The sequence below is a fragment of the Bactrocera latifrons genome, unplaced genomic scaffold, assembly GCF_001853355.1.
Source record: "Bactrocera latifrons isolate USDA-ARS-PBARC rearing strain unplaced genomic scaffold, ASM185335v1 scaffold_121, whole genome shotgun sequence".
Classification (NCBI taxonomy): Eukaryota; Metazoa; Arthropoda; class Insecta; order Diptera; family Tephritidae; genus Bactrocera; species Bactrocera latifrons.
The window spans coordinates 962797-986460 of record NW_017534642.1 but is presented as its reverse complement, the minus strand read 5'-3'; the positions used below and the strand labels follow the sequence as shown (position 1 = coordinate 986460).

The following is a 23664-nucleotide window of genomic DNA, read 5'->3' as shown; positions in this document are numbered from 1 at the left end:
TACGCTTTCCCCACCTTTACGATGCAAAAGCCAAGCATTTTGAACCGACACGTCTATAAGCCATGTGAAAATCGAGTACCACCATTTCCTTCCACGAGCACCAGTCCTATATGCATTGACGTTTTGATCCATTCTATCAGTTCCACCCATGAATTTGTTGTATTGCAAAATGGAATGTGGCAAAGGAACCATTACCCTTTTTTTTCGATGGTAGTCAATGGTAATTTGCCATGTATGGTTGAAGCAACACTTACGACTGCATTGTCAACCCATTTGGTTACTTTTATGCCTGTATCTTTCATTATTGCACTTTCCACATGGCCCGGCTCTCGTTTTTTCAATTCCTCCCTTGAATTTAGAGGGCATGATTTTGGAATCATATTTTCTCGAATGGTGCCTGTTCCTTGGTAACCCCGTTCTTTCAGTCCAACTAGCGCCGAGGTAGTAGTGAATAAGTTGTCGAAGTGGAGGGAAAACTCTAGATGTTTGATGGTTTCATCGAATTCATCCAACATGCAAAACAACGGCGTTATGTTTATGCCATATTTATGATATTCTGTTTTCATACGAGGATTTGTTCCGTGATACATTTCAAAATTTATTAAATATCCAAGAGGGGTATTCAAACTCCACATTTTGTACCCGAATCTTAATGGTTTGCCTCTTATGAATTGTTTACAACCATGACGCCCATAATACTCGTATCATCGATTCATCGTACGACAGGTTCCTCTCGGGATGAAAGTGCTTCTGGAAACGCTGTTTCAAGGCATCAGTTATCATTTATCTGCTGCTTTGCATTATCTATGAAATGTATGCTGCGGAAAATTGTATCAAAACGGTTTCTGCGCATAGCATCGCTAATCATCACATTCAGRAAATCTGTTTCATWTGACCAATACCCTCTTCTTACAGGAAGAAAGGAGTAACCAGTGACTATAAGTATTCCAATGAAAACACGCATTTCTTGTTGTGTTGTTATTTGTGGGTTCACCTGACCACAATATACGCCATAGCTATCGCTTTCCGTACAAAGCATTTCAATCAATTCGTCATCAAAAAATTTTTCAAATTGTTCATGGGGCGATAGGTTAACGCAGTCAAGATAGCTTGGCTCTGGAAAAATTTGTTGGTACCTTGTATTATTATCCTCAACCCACTAATTTATAGGTTCTCTTCTTTGTTTAGCTCGTTTTGTTAGTCCTTGCTTCTTTTTCTTTTGCTTTGGCAATTTTTTCTGAGCAGCAGTCGGTTTTAAAGTTGATGGTCGTTGACTCCGTTTTTTGGTTTCAGAGGGTAATAAGTTTTTACAAAAAATCTTACTCGGTGTTTTTTCCAAAATCAGACTGGAAGTTGACGACTCAAATGTTGGTAGAGTGGCATCTAAGACATCAACATCCAAATTGTGGGACGAATAGTTCAAGACATCCCTTAGCGCTTTATCCAAGAAATCTTCCTCAGCAGTATTCCGCATGATAACTTGGCAGGATTGCGTTAACTGTGCTTTAGGCAAATTATCTGGTCGTCCACTGCCATCCTCATCGCCAGAATCTTCATCTGTTTCAATATTTTTACCGCTCGGAGGTTCAATAACTATTTTTTCAATAATCTCATCCCCATCATCATCATCTGATATCAATTCCTCAAGGATATTTGTTGCTTCCTCCAATGTCAAACTAGTATATCTGAAGATAAATATAAACTTTTATGACACACACATAAAAATAAAGTTATAATATTCCTGTGTAGTTATGCACACGGATATAAAAACACTGAGATAAGTTCCCTGTTGCTAATACCTAACAAAACCAGCAAAAAGTACGGGGATGCCCACTGTTACATATATGGAACGCCTTCATTATCGGCTCTTCAGGGAGCACTCCTCCCAGGAAATATTTTTTCTCACATTTTTATAACTTTCTTTGCATATTTATCAATAACTTTTAATAAACAATATTCTTCTTATCAGACATATAAATATATTAATATTTATATTTACCTTCGACGTGACGTTATTTCTCCGCTTTTACCTAAACTTCATTAACTTCACATATTTAAGTTAATTAACCTTCTTCATCTTATTGGAGTTGACATATAGTAAAGCCATAACGGCAGTGCATTTGGACTTTGCTCAAAAACATAGTATCTTGAAAATACCCTAAACTTCATTAACTTCACATATTTAAGTTAATTAACCTTCTTCATCTTATTGGAGTTGACATATAGTAAAGCCATAACGGCAGTGCGTTTGGACTTTGCTCAAAAATTAAATATTTGAATGTTGTTAGCAGTAGCTTGTCGGATAAAGTTTTAAAGAAATAAAAAAAATATATATATGTGTTTATTTTTTGCGGCGATATGAGTAATATAATTTTATGAAATTTTATGACATATTATTATACAACTTTTGCAGTATATCAGAAAAAAATTTCATTGAAAAATATTAGTAAATACGCCTGTGACAGTGAATCTCCAGAAGCGCCTTGAAGTGAAAGTGGTTTAGCGGTGAACATTAAAACTCGTTACCGGATCATCTGCTGAATTTGCTGCTTTTTAACAGCAACCTCTCCACATTCACTGCTCTCTCAGCTGAGTTGTAATTACTTCATTGCGCTCATTTTGATTGTGATAGTTCACAAAATACCAATATCTATAAAGGAAATCGAGCTATTGCTCCTCCTATGCCCACTATCAAGTACCAAAATTTTATTACGAAATTCCTGCCCTCGACGCCATGATTTCTACCTTTCTCGTTATCTTCTCTTTGGTTAGATCAGTATCGTTCTAGTCCCCACAAATCGAGCTAGTGCTCAGTGCAACCAAAAGTGGTTTCTATGACAATTGATGACACTGAATCCGAATCTTCATTTCGTTTTTTAAGATTGATTCTAGTTTTTGAAATAATCAAGAATTTAATTTTTTTTGATTTTTGTCAAATAATATTCATTTTATTAACTTAAAAGTAACATATCAGAAATGAAGATTGGTGGAACTTTGCCTTTTGTATTGTTTAGTATCTGTTTCACGTATTAGAGTCCAACAGTAGTCGCTCATCATGCCTTCATTCCAAAATCCTTGGTATCTTCTTTCAATGTTGGCTAGATCTTGGTGTAGCCGCTCTCCTTGTTCGTCGCTCGTATCACCACAGTTTTCGGGAAAAAATGGATCTTTAGAGACATTCTAGCTCCAATCTTTCGATAATTTTGCAACATATCGCCAATAATTTCCTTAAAATTAGAGGATTTGTGATTACCAAGAAAGTGGTGAACGATATTTTGAAAAGATGCCCATGCGGCTGCTTCATCGGGCGATAAACATTTTGCAAATTTTTTATCAGCCATTAATTTTCTAATATCAATGTTTAAAGCTGTTTGAAATTATATTCAAACTGTTTGATTTGTAAGATCAAACTTTTTAAACTTAACAATGATTTATCATTCCTTACCTCTGGTGGGGGGAAATGAGAAGACCTTCATCGAGTGAGAATATTTTCATTCAAGTTTTATTTATAAATTTGGAAACCTTATATACTATTTTAAAAGTCTAACTTATCTAATTAAATGTATATATATTTACAGCACACCACATGGGGTTGTTTTTAACTATACAATACAATACAATACATGTGTGTGTGTGTGTGTGTGTTGTCATAGAAGTATAATTTATATTGCTTGCTGATGTATATGTGTATGTATGTTCTATATATTTGAGCATAGATATCTATTACTAGTGGACTGTATGATTAATGACAATAGCTTATCTTACTTAACATTGAAATATATATAAAAGACTTAAATATAATATTGTTGTCCGTGCTTTGGCAGCAACGAACACGTTCAATTTTGAACAAAAGCTTTAGATCGCCACATAAGTATTTTCCATTTATGATCATTGTATTTGATGAAGCACAGGATCGCATTGTTTCGTATCATTCCTTCGTGATTAATTCTCGTACGGTCGACGGGTCACTCGCGGACGATGCGTCCATCGTTGATAATATGAAAACAGGAAGAAAAAGTGTATTAGTAAATAAGAAAAAAAAAACCACGAAGTTTGTGTTTGATATTTGCCAATTAAATTGGTTCTTTATTAAATGATAATTACCAAGAATTACCTTATTATGCTGACTATTATGGTGGTGGTTGTGGTAGCCGGTGGACGTCTTCACTTCTTGCTCTCTAGAAAAAAGGTGCGCCAAGCTGATTAGCAGAATCGCTTGCTAACTGGGAGTTTTCAACGAAACCATTGCCAGTCGAGTGAAAGCTGTTAACCGTTGAGTGAAAACTATTAACAGCTAACTGGCAATGGTTTGTTATACACTCACTAGGGGTGGTAAAAAGAAGTTAGGCGCTGGCCTAAACACTTCGTTTGTATTGAATGAGCAATGGGAATAGATGGTTTTTTATTTCCATTGTGGAGAAGAGTAGCTTTTAGGCTGTATTTGGAACCATCAATGAATAAACGCCATTCGTTTCGATCGTACGGTGTATTCATTTCATTATATAAACCATTAATGTCGTTACAGAAACTTATGTTGTCTTCTTTTTTGAAGAACGGTCGAATTGTCTGATTTCTGTTTCTGTATACAGTAACTTGTGTTCGAGAGTCAAGATATTTCCATTGCTGCAACCGTGATGCTAGCAACTCTGCTTTTTGTTTGGACAAATTCAAATCACGAATCAAATCACTTAGTTCATCTTGCGAAATTAAATGTTGACCTGAATTTGTAAACTTATGTTATTAGTATCACCATCGAAGATTATGATTAAAAACAACTAAACTAAAAATAGGAAAGTTGTATCCCAAATTCGACCCTCACTAAATCTTTCCATTCAAGTTAAACCAATTTAATATTAATTATGAATAACTATTGCAAAAAAATTCAAACATTTAACATTTAGGAACAATACTCTTTAGTAGTGTATAATTTTTTTGATTTATAAATTTTATTAATTAATTAAAAGAGCGCAATGGAAAAACYCTTCGGAGTTAATTTCTGTGATTCGTGCCAACGCGGCGACACCAATCTGCAGACTTCCTCAAAAAGGACGCTGACGACTTCACCCCAGAGAGGTTCAATGGTTTCAAGTCTAAACTTGATGATGGCCATTGTAAAGCATTGATGGAATTTGCATCAAAAAACTTGTTTGTTAACATTGCCGTGTGCTTTGGATCGTTATTCTGTTGACATTTCCATATAACAGGCAAATTCTCCACAGCCCCAGGAACATGACATTATTGAACATAGTGAGAATTAAATTTCTGGTTGATTAGCTCCGACCATGAGGACCTATGCGATTAAGTTTAATTTCATCGCTCAAAACGACATATGTATATGTAACAGTGGGCTTGAATGGGTTAATGTAGCAGCACTTTCAATTTTCGCTTAATTACAAATGTAAGTAAGTTTTACTCACTTTTTATTTGTCTTTAGTTTTCTAACTTTGATTGGTCATAGTCTCAATATCAGCTTTGGTAATTAATAGATTTTCTTATTGCAACAAATGGCGCATAAACCGATTCGCATAGGGAGATTTCATGTTGATTAGTTTCAAGTCACCTGGGTGAGATGATTAACGAGTGTCATTTTTGAATGGTGAAATCTGTAATTTTTGCAAACGTTTATAGTTCCAACATATCACAATTCCCCAATGACCACTGTAGTTATTTTCGAATACTCGTTTGTATATATAATACAATAGTTCGTTGTTATGAAAATAAGCCGCGACTTTCTGAGTGTTCAAATCAAAGCATATACATAACTGAAGCTGGAATCACCAAGAGCATATTTCATTGAATCGAGAATTTCAACTAGGCCCATGTTAACTAGGAACAAATCGGGTGCGTTCAAGTTACGTAATAATTACAGCAGTACAACAATGTTAAAGACAAATGCGTTAAAAACTTTGCACTGATTACTTAATTTAGCATTGAATATGACACATAGTATCTGAGAATTATGGTAAAGAAAAAAAATTTTTGTATAAGCATATATCTGTACATATAGTATATTTATATTTGATTATTATAACATTTTTGTTTTAAATACTTGGAATGTTAAAAAAAATATATATATTTAAGCCGTGCACCTATAATGATAACGGTGTTTATTAAATAGAAAAATAAATTGTACCTATATAAATATAAAGAAATATATTTTTAATACAATAAGCATGTATAAATAAGAATATGAGAGCCCAAAAATTTTTATTATTACAACTACAGGTGTGCACGATAATTATTAATTTACTTTTTATCATACATATTTCTTTTTTATGTGTATATCCAATAATATTATTAATTATTTAAATTATTATAAAAACTCGAAAAAATTAATTGCTTTGCTTTGGACAAAGCCCATAAGTCCCTAATGTTAAACAATTAACGCTTAAACCATAAATGTATTATGAACTAAGATATACATATAATAAAAAAATAAAAATAAAAATGTTGTAAACTCTCTAAATACATATGTATGTGCGATTTCAATTTATTTCCAATAGCAGAAAAAATCCAAACAAGTAAGTAAAATAATAATTGTGCGGCACTTTTTTCTTTTTTCAATTTAACAAAAAGTTATATTTTTATTTTTTTTATTTTTTGTTTTATTTAAAGTTTTAATTTTTGAAACTTTGCTTCAAATCATCAAATAAATAGAACTTACTAAATTTAAAACAATTTTAATACTTTGTTGTTTTATGTTAATATCAATTTAATAAAATTTGATTTTCTTTAAACGAATTTCGAAAATAATTGAATTTCTTAGTGCTATTTTTTTAATAGTAAAATTAGAAAGATGCTTTTTTTGTTTTTTCCAGCTCAAAAAAATGGTTTACTTAAAGTCAAACTAAACATAATTTAAATTTTTTGTATAAATTTATTTTGTATTATTTTATTTTTTACTTTTTTTAAAAACAATTTAGCTGTTAAGTAACAATAAAAGCTTTGTTTTGTTGTTTATTTTTGCCAATCACTAACTATCAAAAAAGTCTTTTCGTATTTCTAATCAAACTTCTACTTATTTTTTTTATACTAATAAATAAATAAACAAATATGTACATATGTACCATTTTACCACTATTTTCGCTACGTTTGCAACGACATCTATGACAAAATACGAAAAGACTGTTTCGACTACCCAAAATTTGATCGTGAATACATGTAAACCAAAACTTGAAAACCCTCAAAGCCAAATAAATAATTGCAATTACAACACGATATTTATTTTTCTATTTATAAACAGCTTTATCGTTTTTTCATTCACTGCAAATTACGTCTAAATTTTAGGGAATTTTCAAACTAAAATAAAAAATGAAAACCATTTGCACTATATTTTTTTATATTACTTTTATCGAAATTTAAAGAATGAAAAAAGAAAAATTATTCTTTAACAAAATTACAAAATAGTTGAATACAGACCGTCGGAGAGTGGGCTGGAAATAAAATTACAGTGCTTCCTAGTTGACATGATTCCAACTTTTATAGAGATCTAAAACAAACAAATTGAAAAAATTCTTCATTTACAAAGATGTCGCTATCAATTGACCTTTGACCAAAAAATTCACACAATGCCATTATTTTTTACCTTTTTGAGTTTTTTTCTTTTACCGTTTTTGAGTTTTTTTCCAAAGTGCGAGGCAGGCAGGCTCTATAGAGAAACTTATAACAAAGATATTTTTTTAAATCAAATTTCAGAGGAATAGGTTAAGTAGAACTAAAGCTATCATCTCAACCATCTCAAAGAAAGTTGTTTTTGGAAAGGCGTGTGTAAAGTTTTACGTTAACGTTTACCGGTACTACGGTTGCCACCACACTAAAACGGAAACGCCTTCAAACATATAGTTACAAAAGGAAAAAGGAATTTAGTGATTTTTTGTTTATTTTAATTGAGATTATTTTTTATTAAAAGCATTTATGTACTAAAATATAGTTTTTCTATATGTGTACAAATGTATATTTGTAGAGATAAAATTTATTACTTTTTCACATAAATTAGTTTTCACTATCACCATTTTTTTTTTTTTTTTGAAATCTTTTCTCAAACCATTACTTGACTTTTGAATACGCTTCACATAATCTTTTACACATTACATTTACTTCAACGTGGTTTTGTTATTATTTTTCTGTGTATCATTTGCGCCTAATTGTATGCTACAAATCAGTAACGAAATGCTTAAACAACAAAAATATTTTTCATTTTTTTTTTCTCAAATGCCATTATGTACATACATATCTGTCAGTGTATATGAACACGAACTAGTCATCAGTGTTGAAGATATCTGCCTTTTCTCCCCAAGAAGCTACGCATTTGTAGGAGCCACCGATTGGTTTACTATAGCATATAGCTGCCTTACAAACTGACCAATCGAAATTAAGTGTTTGTATGCACATTTTTTTTTAATCTTTACTTTTCTTTTTTTGTTTAAATTTTAAATGATATACTATCTCTCGTTTTTTCTATAAGATTTCTTTTTTATTCAATAAATTAAATATGTGTAAACTACAATAATAATAATAATGCGAAAAAAAACACTATGGAACAAGTGTGATAATAAAGTGTGTATGTATTACGCCATTGCCACTAAATAATGTGTCTATCAAGAATACAGCATACTGCGTTAAGTCTTAGTTTTTCCCATTTTCATTCACGCTCACTACATTGCCATCTGCGTATACCGAACGAACAACACACAGCAGGAAAGTACAAATATAAGCATTTGTTGCTGTCCAACTTATCTCACAAAATTGTACAAGTGCGCATGTGCGTGTTTGTCATGGCGCCCGCGTCTACGTTTCGAAATGTTTGTAAATTGCCGTTACGTAGGACATCACCTGCGTCCAGTCGGGCCGCTCAAGCTGACACATGTCGTTTATATTCTGTGAATCGGACAAATCGGTTGCTTAAAATGTGCATTTGTATGCGTTTATGTGTGTAGGTGCCTTACCAAAGTCGTTTGTATGCCCACAGATTCGGCCGCCGCAAACGCCAGGGAGAAGTTCCGTCGCTTGTTGGTCGGATTGAGCGTGTCGTAGGGTATACGATCCGGCAGATAGGAATGTAGTATTGCACAGAGCGCTAAACCGTCATTCCAGGACGAACTGAAATTTGTTATGTCAATATTGCGATAGCCGACGGTTTTGTTTTGACACCATTTCAGCAGCGCATTGCGTTTCGAGCCGCCGTTTTTCGCCAACATATTCAACGGATCCTTGCGTTCGCCTGCAAATGTCAAATATTTTGAAATGAATTGCACATTGTGTAGAGGGAGGGGTGTTTGTATTTGTGTCTCTTATTTACTCACCACTTAGAAGAGATTTGCTCGATACACTGTTGAGGCCGCTAAAGTGATGCAGATTCGAGACTAAGCTAGTTTGTGTTGTTGTTGCCGGCGTTTGTTGTTGCTGTTCGCGCAGCGGTCCTTTGGCAGGTGTATTGTTGACGGTATTACTGTTTGTAATGCTGTTAATGCTACTGCTGTTAATGGTTGTTGTAGTTTGTAGACGCACCTAAGCAAAAAGATCGAAAAAAATCTGAATTAAAACAGTAACAACAACGAAATAATTACTACTCACATTTTCAGCCCAGTCGCTATTCGTTGTATTATTGCCAATGACCGGTGGCAGTAGGTTGCCCGTTATCTCCGGTGTAGCGCTATTTAAGCTAGATGTGGAACTGTAATGTGACTCAGTTTCCTCGACTTTTGGCTAAAAGTGAAAGTGGAAAAGAATAAATTTTCATAAACTCGAAGATCTGTTCCGTTCCCATGACACCTGGGTCCACGTAAGCGGAATGGACCCGAATTTATATTTGCTCAGGGACTGTCAACTGGGCAGCATTACTCCAAATTAGTTCGGGTATGTTTTCTTCCCGCTAAAGCCACAACAAAGAGAGCTGTTCCAAAAATTTTTCAAAACTTCATTTTCTGCCAACCGAAGGTGTTGGTTCGCTGTTTCTCTATCTCCCTTTACACTTATTCGCAAACTTTAAATTTCTCTTCCGATAAGTATTCTTACTTACGCTATCCATTGACAAATTGGTGAGAACAAATCTTCAATCAAAACCCAACATTTAACAGAACTATATAAAGCGCAGTTTTCTTCTTGGAAGCTTTCGAAATCTGTTTCATCGCTTTTAGTGGTTGTTGTTGTTGTAGCGATAAAATTATGCTGAGTAGACAGTCCTTGGATGGATAAAAATCCGGGTCCATTCCGGTTATGTAGACTCAACTGTCGTGGGAACGCCGCTTTTAGTCGTTTCTAAAGACGGCGAAGACGATCTTGACAAAGTTAACGACGATCACCGATCATTCATTGAGGATCAGTTGTATACAAAAGTAGAAGTAACAGACGAATTTTTATAATACGAGTATGACGATATTTCTCAAGCAGCTTTAAAAACTGTTATTGTGTCGATCGGAAATCTTTATTTTTTGTAGAACACTGTACTAGTACCAGTTACCTACTACCCACCTTATTGTTCTCAATGCTCTCGATAAGCGTCTTCACCGACAGCCGCGAGTCTTGCCGATTCAGACTGCTGCCGATTTTACTGCGCCGCGAAGCCATTTCTTGTTGGACAGTGGTCAGCACCGATTGCTGCGTTTCATTCTGTTGCATTTCTGTAATTTATGTTTAAAAGTGAAAACAGTTAGATGACTGTTGAAATGTGAAACGCTTACGTTGTTTTGTCAGCTTCTCTATTTGCTGCTCCAGCAGTCGTATCTTCTCCTTTTGCGTTTTGTTGTCGAGCACCATCTGTTCGCGCGCACTCAACGCTTCAGTCTTAAAGTCATTGGCCACCCGTACCGTCATTAGCAAGTCCGACTGGAACTGTTGCCATTCCTCTGCCTGAAAAGAAGTTGCCGTTCAGTGGAAATGCGTTACATGTCGTTTGCAGTGTCGTTACCTCCTGTTTGCGCAACTTTACTTCCTCCTCGAGCTGTTTTTCGGTCGCATTCAGTTTGCCCTCCACATCGCCCAAATGTTTCTGCGTCTCGCTGAGTAGGTTTTGTAACTGTTGCTTGTCTTCCAAGTGACATTTGCATTGCACCTATTAAATGTCATACCGTCAATATGGAGAGTTGGAAATACATCGTAAACACCACACTTACCTGCAATTCGTTGGTGCTATCGACTAGCTGCTGATGCTCGCTGCTCAACTTGTCCTTCTCCTGTTGCAGCTGCTCCAGCCGATATTCCAGATGTGAGACGGCACACTTGGCATTATTCTTTGCGACCTTGCACTCCTCAGTCACGCCGGACAGCTGTTCTTTGATTCGTCGAATTTCCGCCTGACTGCGCGAATACTGATCCTGCAACTCGGCCACCCGCTCCTCCAACGTATCCTTCTCTTTGCGGGCCGCGTCCAATAAATCGGTAAGATCGGTTTTTTCACCACGCGCCAAATCTTGCTCCAGTTCTTCGATTTTTGAGCGTGCATTCTCCAGCAGCGTGCTCAGGCGATTTATCTCGATGCTGCGCTGTGAGATCTCCTCTTTGGCCTGTGTTAGCTGCGCTTCAATTTGTTTGCGTTCGGCGTTCGCCGCATCGACGGTAGAGTCCAACAGCGCATTGCGTTCGCGCGTACGTGTACAATCGGCCAAGGCGGTCTCCAGCTGTTGACGTAACTCCTGCAATTCGGCATTGAGCTCCTCCTGCTTGACGAGTATCGCTTCGCGTTCTTCCTGCGATGTCTTAATCAGATCGAGTAGTTTACGTTCGCGTTCAGAGGAGCTGATTTCGGTGCGTAGCGTGTTGATTTGTGTGCGCGAATCATTCAGTTTCTCAGTTTGGCGACACAGTGTCTGAAAGAGCACATCCTTCTCCTCGGCTAAACGTTCGTTCTCCGCCTGTGCGTCACTCAACTGGGCCTGCAAATCGGCTAGCTCTTGCAGTGTGGCCTGCAGTTCTTCATTGGTCGAATAATGCGTCTCCTCCATTTGTATGATCTTATCTTGCAGGCAGGCGACGGAAATTTCGCTTGATGAGGAGTGCTTATCCCAATCGGGCGTGAGACAGGGTGTGCCCACGTCATTGTCGGTAGTCTACAGGCCGTGGAAGAACAGTTAAAATTGTTTATAAATCAATAATGTAAACATATTTTTATTTTTGAAAACGCATTTTTGAAACGAGAAGGTTGGACAAACCAATAGACTACTGGTCAACTTACACTTGGCAGCGCAATTGAGGCCGGCGCTGAACTGTGCAATCGCTGCGAGTCTTGTATGATTTGGTGTTTCTCCGCGTCTGATAATGGCGAGTTGACAACATCACGCAAACGATTGCGCAACGACTCATTCTCGTACTTGAGATTTGTCACCTCCAATTGACTTTTCTCGTGCTGGCTCTGTGCGCAAGAGGAATTAAAATAAATTAATATGAAAATACGACGTTGTGGCATGCCATTCAAAGTGTCGGCGTTAATTGAATCACACTACTTGCAGCTGACAATTAAATAACTGTAAATCACCTGCACTATGCAGAGTTGCATTGTGGTGTAGAAATAGCACAAATAGCTTTATTGTCGCTGCAGTGTGTGTGTTTTTCAGAGATTTACAGTTATTTATTGGCGATATTTTTCTGCAAAAACATTGTCCCCCACCTGCATCTTGAGCAGCTCCGCCTTCAGTTTACCCACTTCGGCCTGATATGGCAGCAGCTCGGCAATGCGCGCTTCCAGCAATGATTTTTCGTGACCCAGACGCTCTAGCTGCGCCTGCAGATCCTGCATTTTGTTGTTAGCCTGCCACAAGAAACGAAAATATTATTCGAATTGGAAACAAATGAAATATTTTTGCATTGTTATACCGACGCACCTCTAACAATTGTTGTTGATGTTGTTGTTGCTGTTGCAATAGTTGCTCGTTGTTAATGAATTGCTGATAATTGGCCGCATTCAACTTGTACAAATCTATGCCCGCTTCGGCTGGAGTCGGTAGCGCCACTTGCCCAATGGACGCGCTAATCAATTCGCCGCCGGTGGTGTAATTGTTATTGGTTGCTGTATTAACCGCGGAATTGTGACTTCCCGGCGCAGCGGCTATTGTCGTCATTACATTGCCAACTGGTGCGGTAGCGACTACGACCTCAGCGCGTGCTGGCGGCGCATGTGGCTGCGCTGTCGTTGGCAATTGCTTTGGCTGCTTCTGACCCTTCTTGCCGATGCCGGCGACCTTTGGCTTCTTGTGTGGCAAAGTATTGGCACTGTTGGCGGCGCTTATTTGCGCAGCGTTGCTATTGTTGTTGGTGTGGCGCAGCGCCTCTGGTGTGCGACTGCGCGTGCGCGCTGCTAGTGGGGTAACGATATTCAAATCACCCTCGCCTACGTCGACGCCGCGTTCTGTGACCGGATCGATGGGCGGATAAAATGTGGCTGTGTTGGCGGCTGAGGCGGCCGTCGGTGCGGCGGGCTCCTGACTGCTGCTGCCAACCGTGTTCAGCGATGTGGTGGACTGCGATTTGTGACGGCTATTGGAGGAGGAATGCTTCGAGGAGCCCGAGGGGCCTTGCCCTCTGCGGAACAACGATTTCAATTTGATCATTGTGTGTTAAATACAGTTATGAGTTAGTTAAATTTGGTTTTGGAAGTGGGAACTTGTGGTCGAAGGAGAGGTGCGTAGGCTGCTGTTGCGAAATTGTGCGTTCTTTGTTAGGAGAGGGCGCTTTTTTTGCGCGTAATTCGCTTTTAATTGAAATTTATACAACGTTTTACACTTCAAATGTTTTATGTCTTTTGTGATTTATCTCTTTATCGTGTCTTTTAGCAATTTAGTTTTAATTTTTTACGGCAATAAAATTATCTGACGTATCTTTGTTTTAGGCTGTTTGCATTTGTTCATTGTCGTTTTTTCTGAATTACGAGAAAAAATCTGTATGAAATTATTTGCTAAACCACTTAACACATTGGCCTCTCGATATTTTTTTGATCGATCTTAATGTTTGTCGAGATGATTTATCATTTTTGGTTAAAAGTGAACCCTTGCCTTAAGGGGAAGTAAGGCTTTCATGGTGAAAAAAATTACTTTTTTTGCGGATTTATTTCTGAAATATAGATTGAGTAGTTCTATTCGGGACTTTTGAACTTTACTGATAATGTTTTCATGCAGAAATATTGAAGCATAAGCCGGTAACATAGCTTCTACCAGAACATCTTGAGAAAAAACACTTTAAGCCTAATTTCAAACATCTTTTTAGTGCTATACAAATAGTTACAGAACGATCTAAACCTTAAAGAAAGTATGGAAAATAATTTTGCCGACCCTCACCGCAGCACCCTATATCTTTAAGAAATTTTGTCTGTCAAAGCTCTTTTCTGCAGGCGCGTAAATGAATAGCTCTATACAAATTAATAGTTTTGTGAATAAGTTTTCATTTTGCTTGCCATCAATGGGTTAATCAAAGCAAAGCACAGCACAATAATTTGATTGTACTCGAATAAATGACCATGCAACATTCACGAATATGACAATAAGCAGTATTGTGGCATTGTGTGTTTTCCCTATTTTCGCATCACATCGACATTTCTCAACTTAAAACCGCTGACTTCGGACCGCCATACAAACTGACTGATTGATAGGAACCAAGTTCTTGTATGGAAAGTCTTTTCATTTGACGAGATATCATCACGAAATTTTGAATGGGTTATTGTCTAAGGCAATGAGCACAATAGACCTTAGTTTCCGGTGTACATATACCTCATTTTCCAATCTAATGGTGTAATCTTTGAAGAAATTATGGAGGTCGGATCACTGTAGCATATAGCTGCCTTGCAAACTGACCGATCGGTGTCAAGTTCTTGTAAGGAATTTCTGAAGAGTCATTCAGGCGAATTTAACGTTTTTTCTTGTTCTATATTTTTTTGTGATCTAAGGAATGCATATGAAATTCTTAGGCGATAATGATTAATTTTTCACGACCCTGCTTAAAAATCTACTTTAACATAATAAATTTAAGAAAATTAAATTTTAATAATTTGCTACAGGATTTGCCAATCCTATTGTATGTACACGCGTATGTAAACAGGAAGGCTAATAAAAATAAATAAGCTGAAATCCAAACGGCGCTGTGTCGAGCATAATTAATAAGAACGTGCTGACGATCGAAAATTGGCGGAAGAGCGCTTTTGCGACAACGTCTACTTACGTATATGAGTGCGTATGGAAAAAATACGTAAGACTGCCTTAAACTGCGCAGCCTTATTGTTCAATAAGCAATGTATGCTGTGGCAGAAAAATAAGCGATGGAAACTAATCGAAATAATAGAGATAAAAAAGCGCTTAAATCGACTTTAATGCGATAACAGTGGCAGCTAAAAATTGAACAAGCCTGTAAGCATAGATAAATTGTGAGGGGAGATGTTGTTCATATTTTTAAATTCATTCAAGCATATTTTATTTGTAATTTTCCACTTGTAAGCTGAAATATTTGTAACCACAATTTTTCAACGCGCTTTGATTTAGCGTAAAACCGCGATGGTCGCTGGCAACCACATGATTCCGCCAATTCAATGACACCGTTGTCGTTTTTTCGTGCTTAATTACTCGCGAGCCATATCTGGTGGCAATCGTGTTGCTGTTTTCTAATTGACGTTCGACGTCCCAATGAAAAACGTAAAAACATGTGATTTTTCTATGGGTATATACATACATATGTGCTTGGATTGATCCCCACCTGCGCATAATAATTATACGTCTTGGTGCTTCAGTTCCAATCAGTAATACATTAACAAAATTTTATAGATGTATACATAAATACTTATGTACGCATGCATTTCTATGCTAATCTAATGTTTTTTATTATTATTTATTTATTTTTACAGTAATTTTTGCTCTTGCTGGCATTATTGCTCTTTGGTTGCACATTCTGTGCATGGCTGGAGCATACACACACATGTGTACAGGTATGTATGTAGTTACATACTATGCCTGTAGATAAGCGCTGTGCTCATTTACGCCAATTTTCGTTACATTCCTCGATATTTTTTGTCTTTTAAGTAATTTATTTGTGCTTATTTTCGGGATTTTTTTCTTTTTAATCATTGACTCGAGTATTTCCTTTTTTTTTAATGAGTCAAATTGCAGAGACAACAGCTACTTTGTGTGTCATTAGTCATAGACAAGTCTTGCAGCCATTGGTAATGGACGAAAGCAGTGGTTGCCAAACTGACATATCTATTGGCAATGGTCGAAACCTTTCACTGACGCATCCGAATGCCACTAAAAAGTACTGCAAGAAAACTGCTGTGCTCAAACCCAAGCAGTATTCTGTGCAACAATATCAAGAGTGATAATTAGGTAACCGCTCAACCTGAACTTTTGCATATGTAATTTTTTCCCGAAGAATCTGTTTATTTGTCGAAATTGCCAATATCGGGCTACTGTATCATATAGTTATCATAGAAACTGACCGTTCAAAATCAAGACAAAGATTTTTTTTTTGCTTTCATGCGTACTTTGGGAACCACTGCGTACTCCGGTAAGCAGTTAGTCATACAAAAACACTTATGTATRTATGCTTGCTTGTTGGTGTGCAGTGATAGCCTACTACTAACCCATTAAAATAGACGGTCTAAAGAATTTTTGTGCGTATTTACATACATACATATGTAGTGGACGGAATAAAATGTTTCTCTTTCAAGCACAGAGATAATACTTTGATAAGCAATGCATGTTGTCTGCGGAAGCCACTTTGGTAGCAAGTAAATCACTATTTCAAGAGTTTCTACACACTTCGTTCGCATTATGCTGAAAATCGGTTCCATGCACAAGCAGCGAGCRATACAAATCCACTTGTGTATGTATGTAAGTTTTCAATTTATATATTCTCTCTGCCACTTTTCATATTCCACACTTTTCGTATTTGGCATTTGCTTTTCACTCTGCTTGTTCTTATAGCAATGCTTGTCCTTCTTTAAAGCATAGCTTTTGTTGACTCCGACGTTGCAACGAGCGCGCTAAGTGCAACGGCACGGCAGCCAAATAAACAAGCTTCACAATTGCAGCAGCTCTCTTCGCACCGCTTCGTGTCGCCCTGCACTCGATGTACTTGTTGCTGTTGTAGTGCAGCCACCGCTTGCCACACTGCTAACTTACAGTCTGCGCACAGTTAGCGTCATGACACACTGCAGGCTCCAAGCAACTCAGGCTGTGGCTCTGACGGCTTTGGCTCCATTGTTAATTGTCTGTACGCTATGTATGTATATATGTATGCCCCGTATTAACATTTTCACTTCGACACAGTGCTGACGGATATGTGTATGCAATTGTTGTTGCTGCCGCTGCCACTTTGTATGCTTCCCTTGCTTGATTTATGCAGCAATAATGTCTGTTTGTAGCGCTTGTTCGTAATAAATACGAGTACTTTCTTATGAGATACTGACTTTTCCTTCATCACTGCTTGTTTTCTTTCTGTATTCTGCTTTTTAATATGATTCTCATGTGACTTACACATGTATAGCAGCTGGCAGTTACTCTTGACCTAGCTGTGTTTTGAATAAAAGATTGCATTTGGAGAAATCCTCAGGCGGAGCGAATGAAATCTTGGCAGAGGAATGGGAAGCCTATATATATACATACATATGTATATAAATGAACTATTTTGGGACTTGCAGTCAAGGCAAAGCAAATCTCTATTCCGAACTTCAACGGAGACAATCTTGGACGAGACATCACAAAAAAGAGTTCTATTCGTAAATCTAAAGCTTACAAAGCGTGATCAATGTGTGAGGCTTGCGGTACATAACTTTTCTTGCCATTCGGACTGAGTTATGGTTTTTTTCTCTAATAGCATAAAATGTCCGACTTGTATTATCTATCATGATCTTTCAACGCTTTGTATATTCTGAACAAAATATACTAAATTTGCCACTGGAGGAGTGAATATACCTAGCAATTGAAAACTGTCTGTCTTAAGTGCCACTTGGTTTAAGTTTTCTGATTCACATTATTATTATTTCTTTCGTTGCAGATTGTTTCTATCATTTAGTTTGACGACTGTAACAGTTTTGCAACAGCTGCTTAATGAGATCAAGAGGGTAGGATCTTCTAATGAATAGACTCAAGGTTCGTTTGAAGATATCGGTCTTTTTTTGAAACACACAGAAGAAAACGTCATACCCTATTAAGTATAAATGAATATAATTAATCAGTCTGTCGAACTACGTCGGTTTAGTCATGAATATCTGTCTGTCTGCATACGTTTTTTTTTCCGCCCACTAAAATGCTTATTTATCAGAACTGCCGATATCAATATATCTCTTCACCGATTCCAACGACAGCCGGTTCTACGCACCGGAATTGACCCGGATTTTGTCCGGCCAGGACTGTTTTTTGGCGATCTAACCCCGTTTGAGTCGGTGAGTATTAATTTTAAATATTATTTGTTTGCACAAAAGTGGTTTTTAACTATTTTTATCTGGCCAATGAATATCAATTCGGCACCATATCTTGAAATTACTTCTGGAATATTTTCTACCGTTACAACATCAACCATGAAATCTCTTCTATTTGACAAGAACTGTTTATTCTTCGTTTTTAATAGAGAATTATATAAGTTTGTACCAGCTTAGTAGGTTCAGAGCAAGTTCACTGCATTAGTCAAGCCCGTCGGATAAGTTTCGAAATTCACCCACACTACAAATTAGAGAATTTATACAATTTATAAGCGAAAAATTCACGTGAAATTTGAGGTTAGCGTATGGGTGGACTATATTCTTTCGATTTTTAATTGTTTTAGCGCTGTAATGCTTAGGTTGTACTTCCTTTTTAGCGGTTTTGTAGTGAAAGTAAAGCAGCCAATGCTTGAAGAGCGTGATTCAAAGTTTCAAAATTGAAATTATTCCGAAAAAAATCACTACGAAAATTTTCCGCAAATAAAATATATAAGCTTCCACTTGCTCTGGGCAATTCCGCACTTGTGGATTAAGTGTAAAACATATAAATGATTGATTGAATGAATGCTTGAGTTGATTACTTGAAAATGTTATGCCACCAAATTTGGTTTAAGCGGTTTATTGTGCATAGACAATACATTTAAGCTTGTAAGTTTATCTTTATGCGAGTATACGTTTAAGTAGGCGGAGATACCGTTGAAATGGAGACAACCAAATCGATAAGCAAGTACAGAGGTTAATAAAACCTTCCAATTGCCTTGTAATAGAAGTAGTAAGCGCCTACAGCCATACATACATATGTACATACATGCCGTCAACTATGTGTGAACTCGAATTACAAATTGTAAATGGAAAATTTCTAAGAACTCAAAGCAAAGCATAAAAAAGTTGAGTTGTAAAAAATACCAGCAAATGTGGACTGATTACTAAGGGCGTAATAAAATTAAATTAAAAGTATTAAAGCTACATAAAAGGCAGTTCAAAACGACAAGGACGTGTTGTGGAGCCAGCGCAAGCTTATTCGCAACAATGCAACGCACGACCTTGAGCGCTTTGCAAGTCCAAAAGCCAACATTTTCCATTTTTGGACTTTGTAAATCAAAACAAAACTCATTTGCATGCACAAAAATTCAAAACTTGAATTTGTTGTTGTAGCAATGCGGTAAATACCAAAATGCGTATTTTTTCTTACATAAAGGCATTATTTATCTCATATTTTTGTTGTTGCTTATATTATTGAATTCTGTAATGCTTTTTTGTTGCATAAATTATTGATTTCTAGTGAAACTTCGCAAGCAAATGGGAAAAAAACAAATAACAGTAAGAACGAGCGGGTGCGGCGCTCAGGTGCGTAAACGCGCAGCGATGTTTTGCTGTTTAAGAATATCAAAATGTTTTTTAGTTTCATTGTATTTACACATCAGCTCATCTATTCACATATATTTGTCATACTAATACATACATACATATGCGCACATATTCGTGGTGTTCCATGCCTATAAATCATATACATATGTAGTCATTTACTCATAAAGCAACCGACAACAAGTTGAAAACCACAATTCATAAGGCAGCTAAGATTAACGCTAATGAATCAGCGTTGAGCGAAGGGCGCAGCCAATAGACAAGACAGTGGAGCGAGTGTGCGCAGCGCAGCGCTAGAGAAGTGACAGCTGCCGTTTGACAAATGCTTATATATGTTATCTATGTTATCTATTAAAATCCAGTGCCGTTTTTCCCTCCGACTTCTTTAAAAATTTAGCAAGAGAGGAATATATTTGCTTGGAACAGCAGACCTAATACTATGTTCGCACCAAAAAATTTTAAGTGTTTAGATTACATTTAATCTCTTCACTAATCTAGCCCGTTCTCACTGCCGTTGGGCAGATAATAAAACAGATGTTTTTGCCATTCAAGAATTCACATCGCTTAATATTTATTAAAAGAAAATACTTATAGTATATTGTTATAAAAGCCGTCTACTTTTAAATATTTTCCATATAATGAAAATAATGGACGCAGTTTTTTATTTGAGAAGTCGGGTTTCAGGTGAATTCAGATTCATTGCGTTTAATTCATTTGTCTGTTTACATTTTTTTCTTTTGGAGTGTCTAAATCAGCTGTGATAATACAGTAGATTTCCAATGATGATAAGTAGATGGTGCTAAATAGAGTCGCACAGAGAGTTTTTGTGTAAATTACATTTAAATCACCTCGGAGACGAGATTAAGAACTGTAATTTTTGTGTGATGAAATCTTGTTAAATTTATACGATTAGTGGGATAAACTACTCAACAGCCGAAATCTGGTAATTAAGTATAGATCTGATCATGGTATAAACTAATAATTCGAAATGATGTTGTCAGCTTAGATGTCACTACCTATCATTTAAATCTATCTCAAAACATTTCTAAGCTAAGAGCCTGAGAATCTTAAGTACTCGTTGAGTGGTTCGCCACAAATCTGACTGTAGACTTCTGCTGTAGAAACGGATCCAATGGCTTGATGTTTTGAACTACCTTTAAATTTACAGAATAATTTTATTCAAAGATTAGCGGTTAGATTGAATCTAAACAGATTTTGCAGTGTACGATAGGCTGGTAGTACAGTTTTCTAAATGTCTTGGTTAATATAACTTTAAATTCCGAGTAATATCGTACGGAAAGGTTGACGTTTTCACATCTTGCTTTGCATTTTGGAACATTATCTGCACATTGAAGTGATAAAAACTGATTTTGTAAATATTTTATGTTAAACTACAAATTACTCCAACAAAGATCCATCACAATTTCCACATTAAATGGAGGCAATTCAGTTGTTTTCCCACGACAGTCGGGTCCGTAGAACTGGTTACGTATAACTGGAAAGAGCACGGATTTTTGTTCTGCATCTGAACTGTCAACTCGGCAGTATTACCTCAAATTACTTCTGGCATATTTTCTGCCACTACTGCGAATGAAAGGACGCACGTAGCGAAGGGGGTTTGTCACAACGAATCCGTTGCTCAAGCAAACATACATAAATCAGCTGTTTATTTTATCATGGTCAATATGTCGCTCAATGGTCAGTTGTCAGTTGTGTACTATTCCGCTACGGAATCAACGTACCCATTCTGATGCCGCCTTCTGTCAAAATGTTTCCATTTCAATGGCGTTTTTGGTAACCCTAATGCAACATTTTGTAAATAAGAAGTTGCAAGCTTCGACACACGTTTTAATGCACCTTGTGACGGTCCTACCTATTTTAATGAATATTCAAAGCCTGCTTCAGTGATCACATGTCCTTGACGTTTCAAAATTAAGAAGTCAACGCGAATACGAACAACAACAACAACACCAACTAGTGTTGCGAGATGAGTCAAGGGCTGTCGCTAACAAGCACAGTGAAGACGGTTTGCTCACAGGGCGGGTTTTGCTTGCGCTGCCTCGATCAGTGGGGTGGCAGGGCTGTCGGTTTTTTGGTACACGACATTGAGAGCGCATTAACGAATGCAAAATTGTGTATTATGTGCCTTTGAAGTTCATTTTAGCAGCTGATGCATAATTTTTTCACTGGTATTAAGAAGAGAGTACTCTAAAAACACGGCCATCAATGTTTTTCTTGTTTCTTAGCGATTTCATTGCATGACTAGGCTTCGTTAATGCCAGCGCTTCGTGGAGCAATCATGTCACGCATACGAAATTTCACAATTTAATTGCTGGTAGAGTAATTTTCGCAATATTTTCACTCGCTTTTTGTACTTTGCTGACTGTTGTCACACACAGCTGTAACACGCACACTCTATGTTCGGCATTTACCGATGCCTGTCTTTTAAATTAATCTCATTTAATACAATATTTCATGTTGTTATTTATACTGCTGACTGCTCAACAAATAGTCAGAAGGTTCAAGCACTTCACACGCATTAATGAATAATAAGCAACAACGCCCGAAAAGTGGCGAAAAATAAAAACAAGTGAAAAACACGCGCACACGAAATTGAATGGCGTTGCACTGCAAGACGTCTTGACATTTCGGCGTTTACTAGTACGCGATCGTCAAAAACCAAAAAAAAACACAGTTGAGAAAAAAGCAGGCTAAGCCAAAAGTAAGAAAAACACTGAAACTCAGTAAGTAAATATGGGTAAACGCAAACGAATTGCTGCTCGGGCAACAACGCGACGCTCGGGCTGCGCCAGAGCCAGTCAAAGAAACCGGTATACAAAATCAAAAGCGCACGAACAACAAGTACGGCTATGTATGTTGGCACATGAGCCAGGAACGGCGACAGTAATTGTTCAACAAATTAAACACAATAAAAATATATACACATGTGTATGTATGTATATAGGAGATCGTATAGCGACCGTCAATGATCAAAACACAACAAACAATACAATCAACTTAGACGACCGACCGTTCGTTTGCTCACACAACCATTCGACCGCTCGTTTATCCAACAACTACATCGCGTCTACAAAACGATATCCGGTGCAAGTGGCGGCTCTCGATGGTTGTTAGCAGCCGATAGGTGTACTCTTTCCAACTCTACTACTACCCAACGACGATTACAATGGCGTGCATTTGTGTTGGTGTTAACTGAGCGAACCGGCAAAAGTGGTTGGTGTTGCCAGATTGTTATTGTGAAGGTGCATATTAAAGCAATCAGCGAAAAAATTATTTTACATTGTTTTAGTAAATGTAATCGCTACGCCTAAGTGGAAGTAAATTCTACAGTCTTGAGATCAAGCGAATATTATTTTAATAATACAATCTGGCAACATCAAGTGGAGTGTTAAGCGCAATAGAGTGAAAGAAAGAGTCGTGGAAGAGCACACCAACCAAATTGGCAATCGGAATGTTGATAAAACTACACCAATACATGTATACCCAAACAAATACGTACATATGTGTGTGTATGTAATGCAACATGCGTTACGTGTATGCGTGTAGGCCCTAACGAGAGTCACTTTACAGCGGACAATTATCGACGGAAACTGAAACATTTGTTAACAGAAGGAACGATAATAGAATGAAAAGATGCAATGTCGCTTTTGATTTTGTCAACAATAATCAGTAGACAGCAGCGAATATTCCACCACCACAACAGGAATTTAATTACAAAACACGAGCCTAAAGACAAGCACTACAGTTGGTATTCTATGAGTTGCTTGGGATAACATTAACGTCACAGCTATTGATCGGTGCTGTAATGTCAATAACATAATCTAATTGCTGTGAAATGTTAATGCTCCGTTACGTTGCTGTTAACGCAGTGTTGCGTTGCTGTTGATGGT

The 23664-nt window shown here is 37.0% G+C and overlaps 1 protein-coding gene across 1 annotated transcript; it reads right to left on the bottom strand.

Moving 5' to 3' along the window:
• Positions 1–8582: 8582 nt before the first annotated feature.
• Positions 8583–22872, bottom strand: LOC108978441 (cytospin-A). Its single transcript, XM_018948733.1, has 12 exons — positions 22785–22872; positions 12816–13849; positions 12602–12742; positions 12170–12346; positions 11112–12044; positions 10907–11050; positions 10680–10848; positions 10471–10619; positions 9574–9705; positions 9303–9507; positions 8946–9220; positions 8583–8877 (listed from the first exon to the last, which is right to left on the bottom strand). The coding sequence occupies exons 2-12, from the start codon at positions 13539–13541 to the stop codon at positions 8788–8790; spliced, it is 3141 nt and encodes a 1046-aa protein (XP_018804278.1). The 5' UTR covers positions 13542–13849; positions 22785–22872; the 3' UTR covers positions 8583–8787.
• Between the last annotated feature and the right edge of the window lie 792 nt (positions 22873–23664).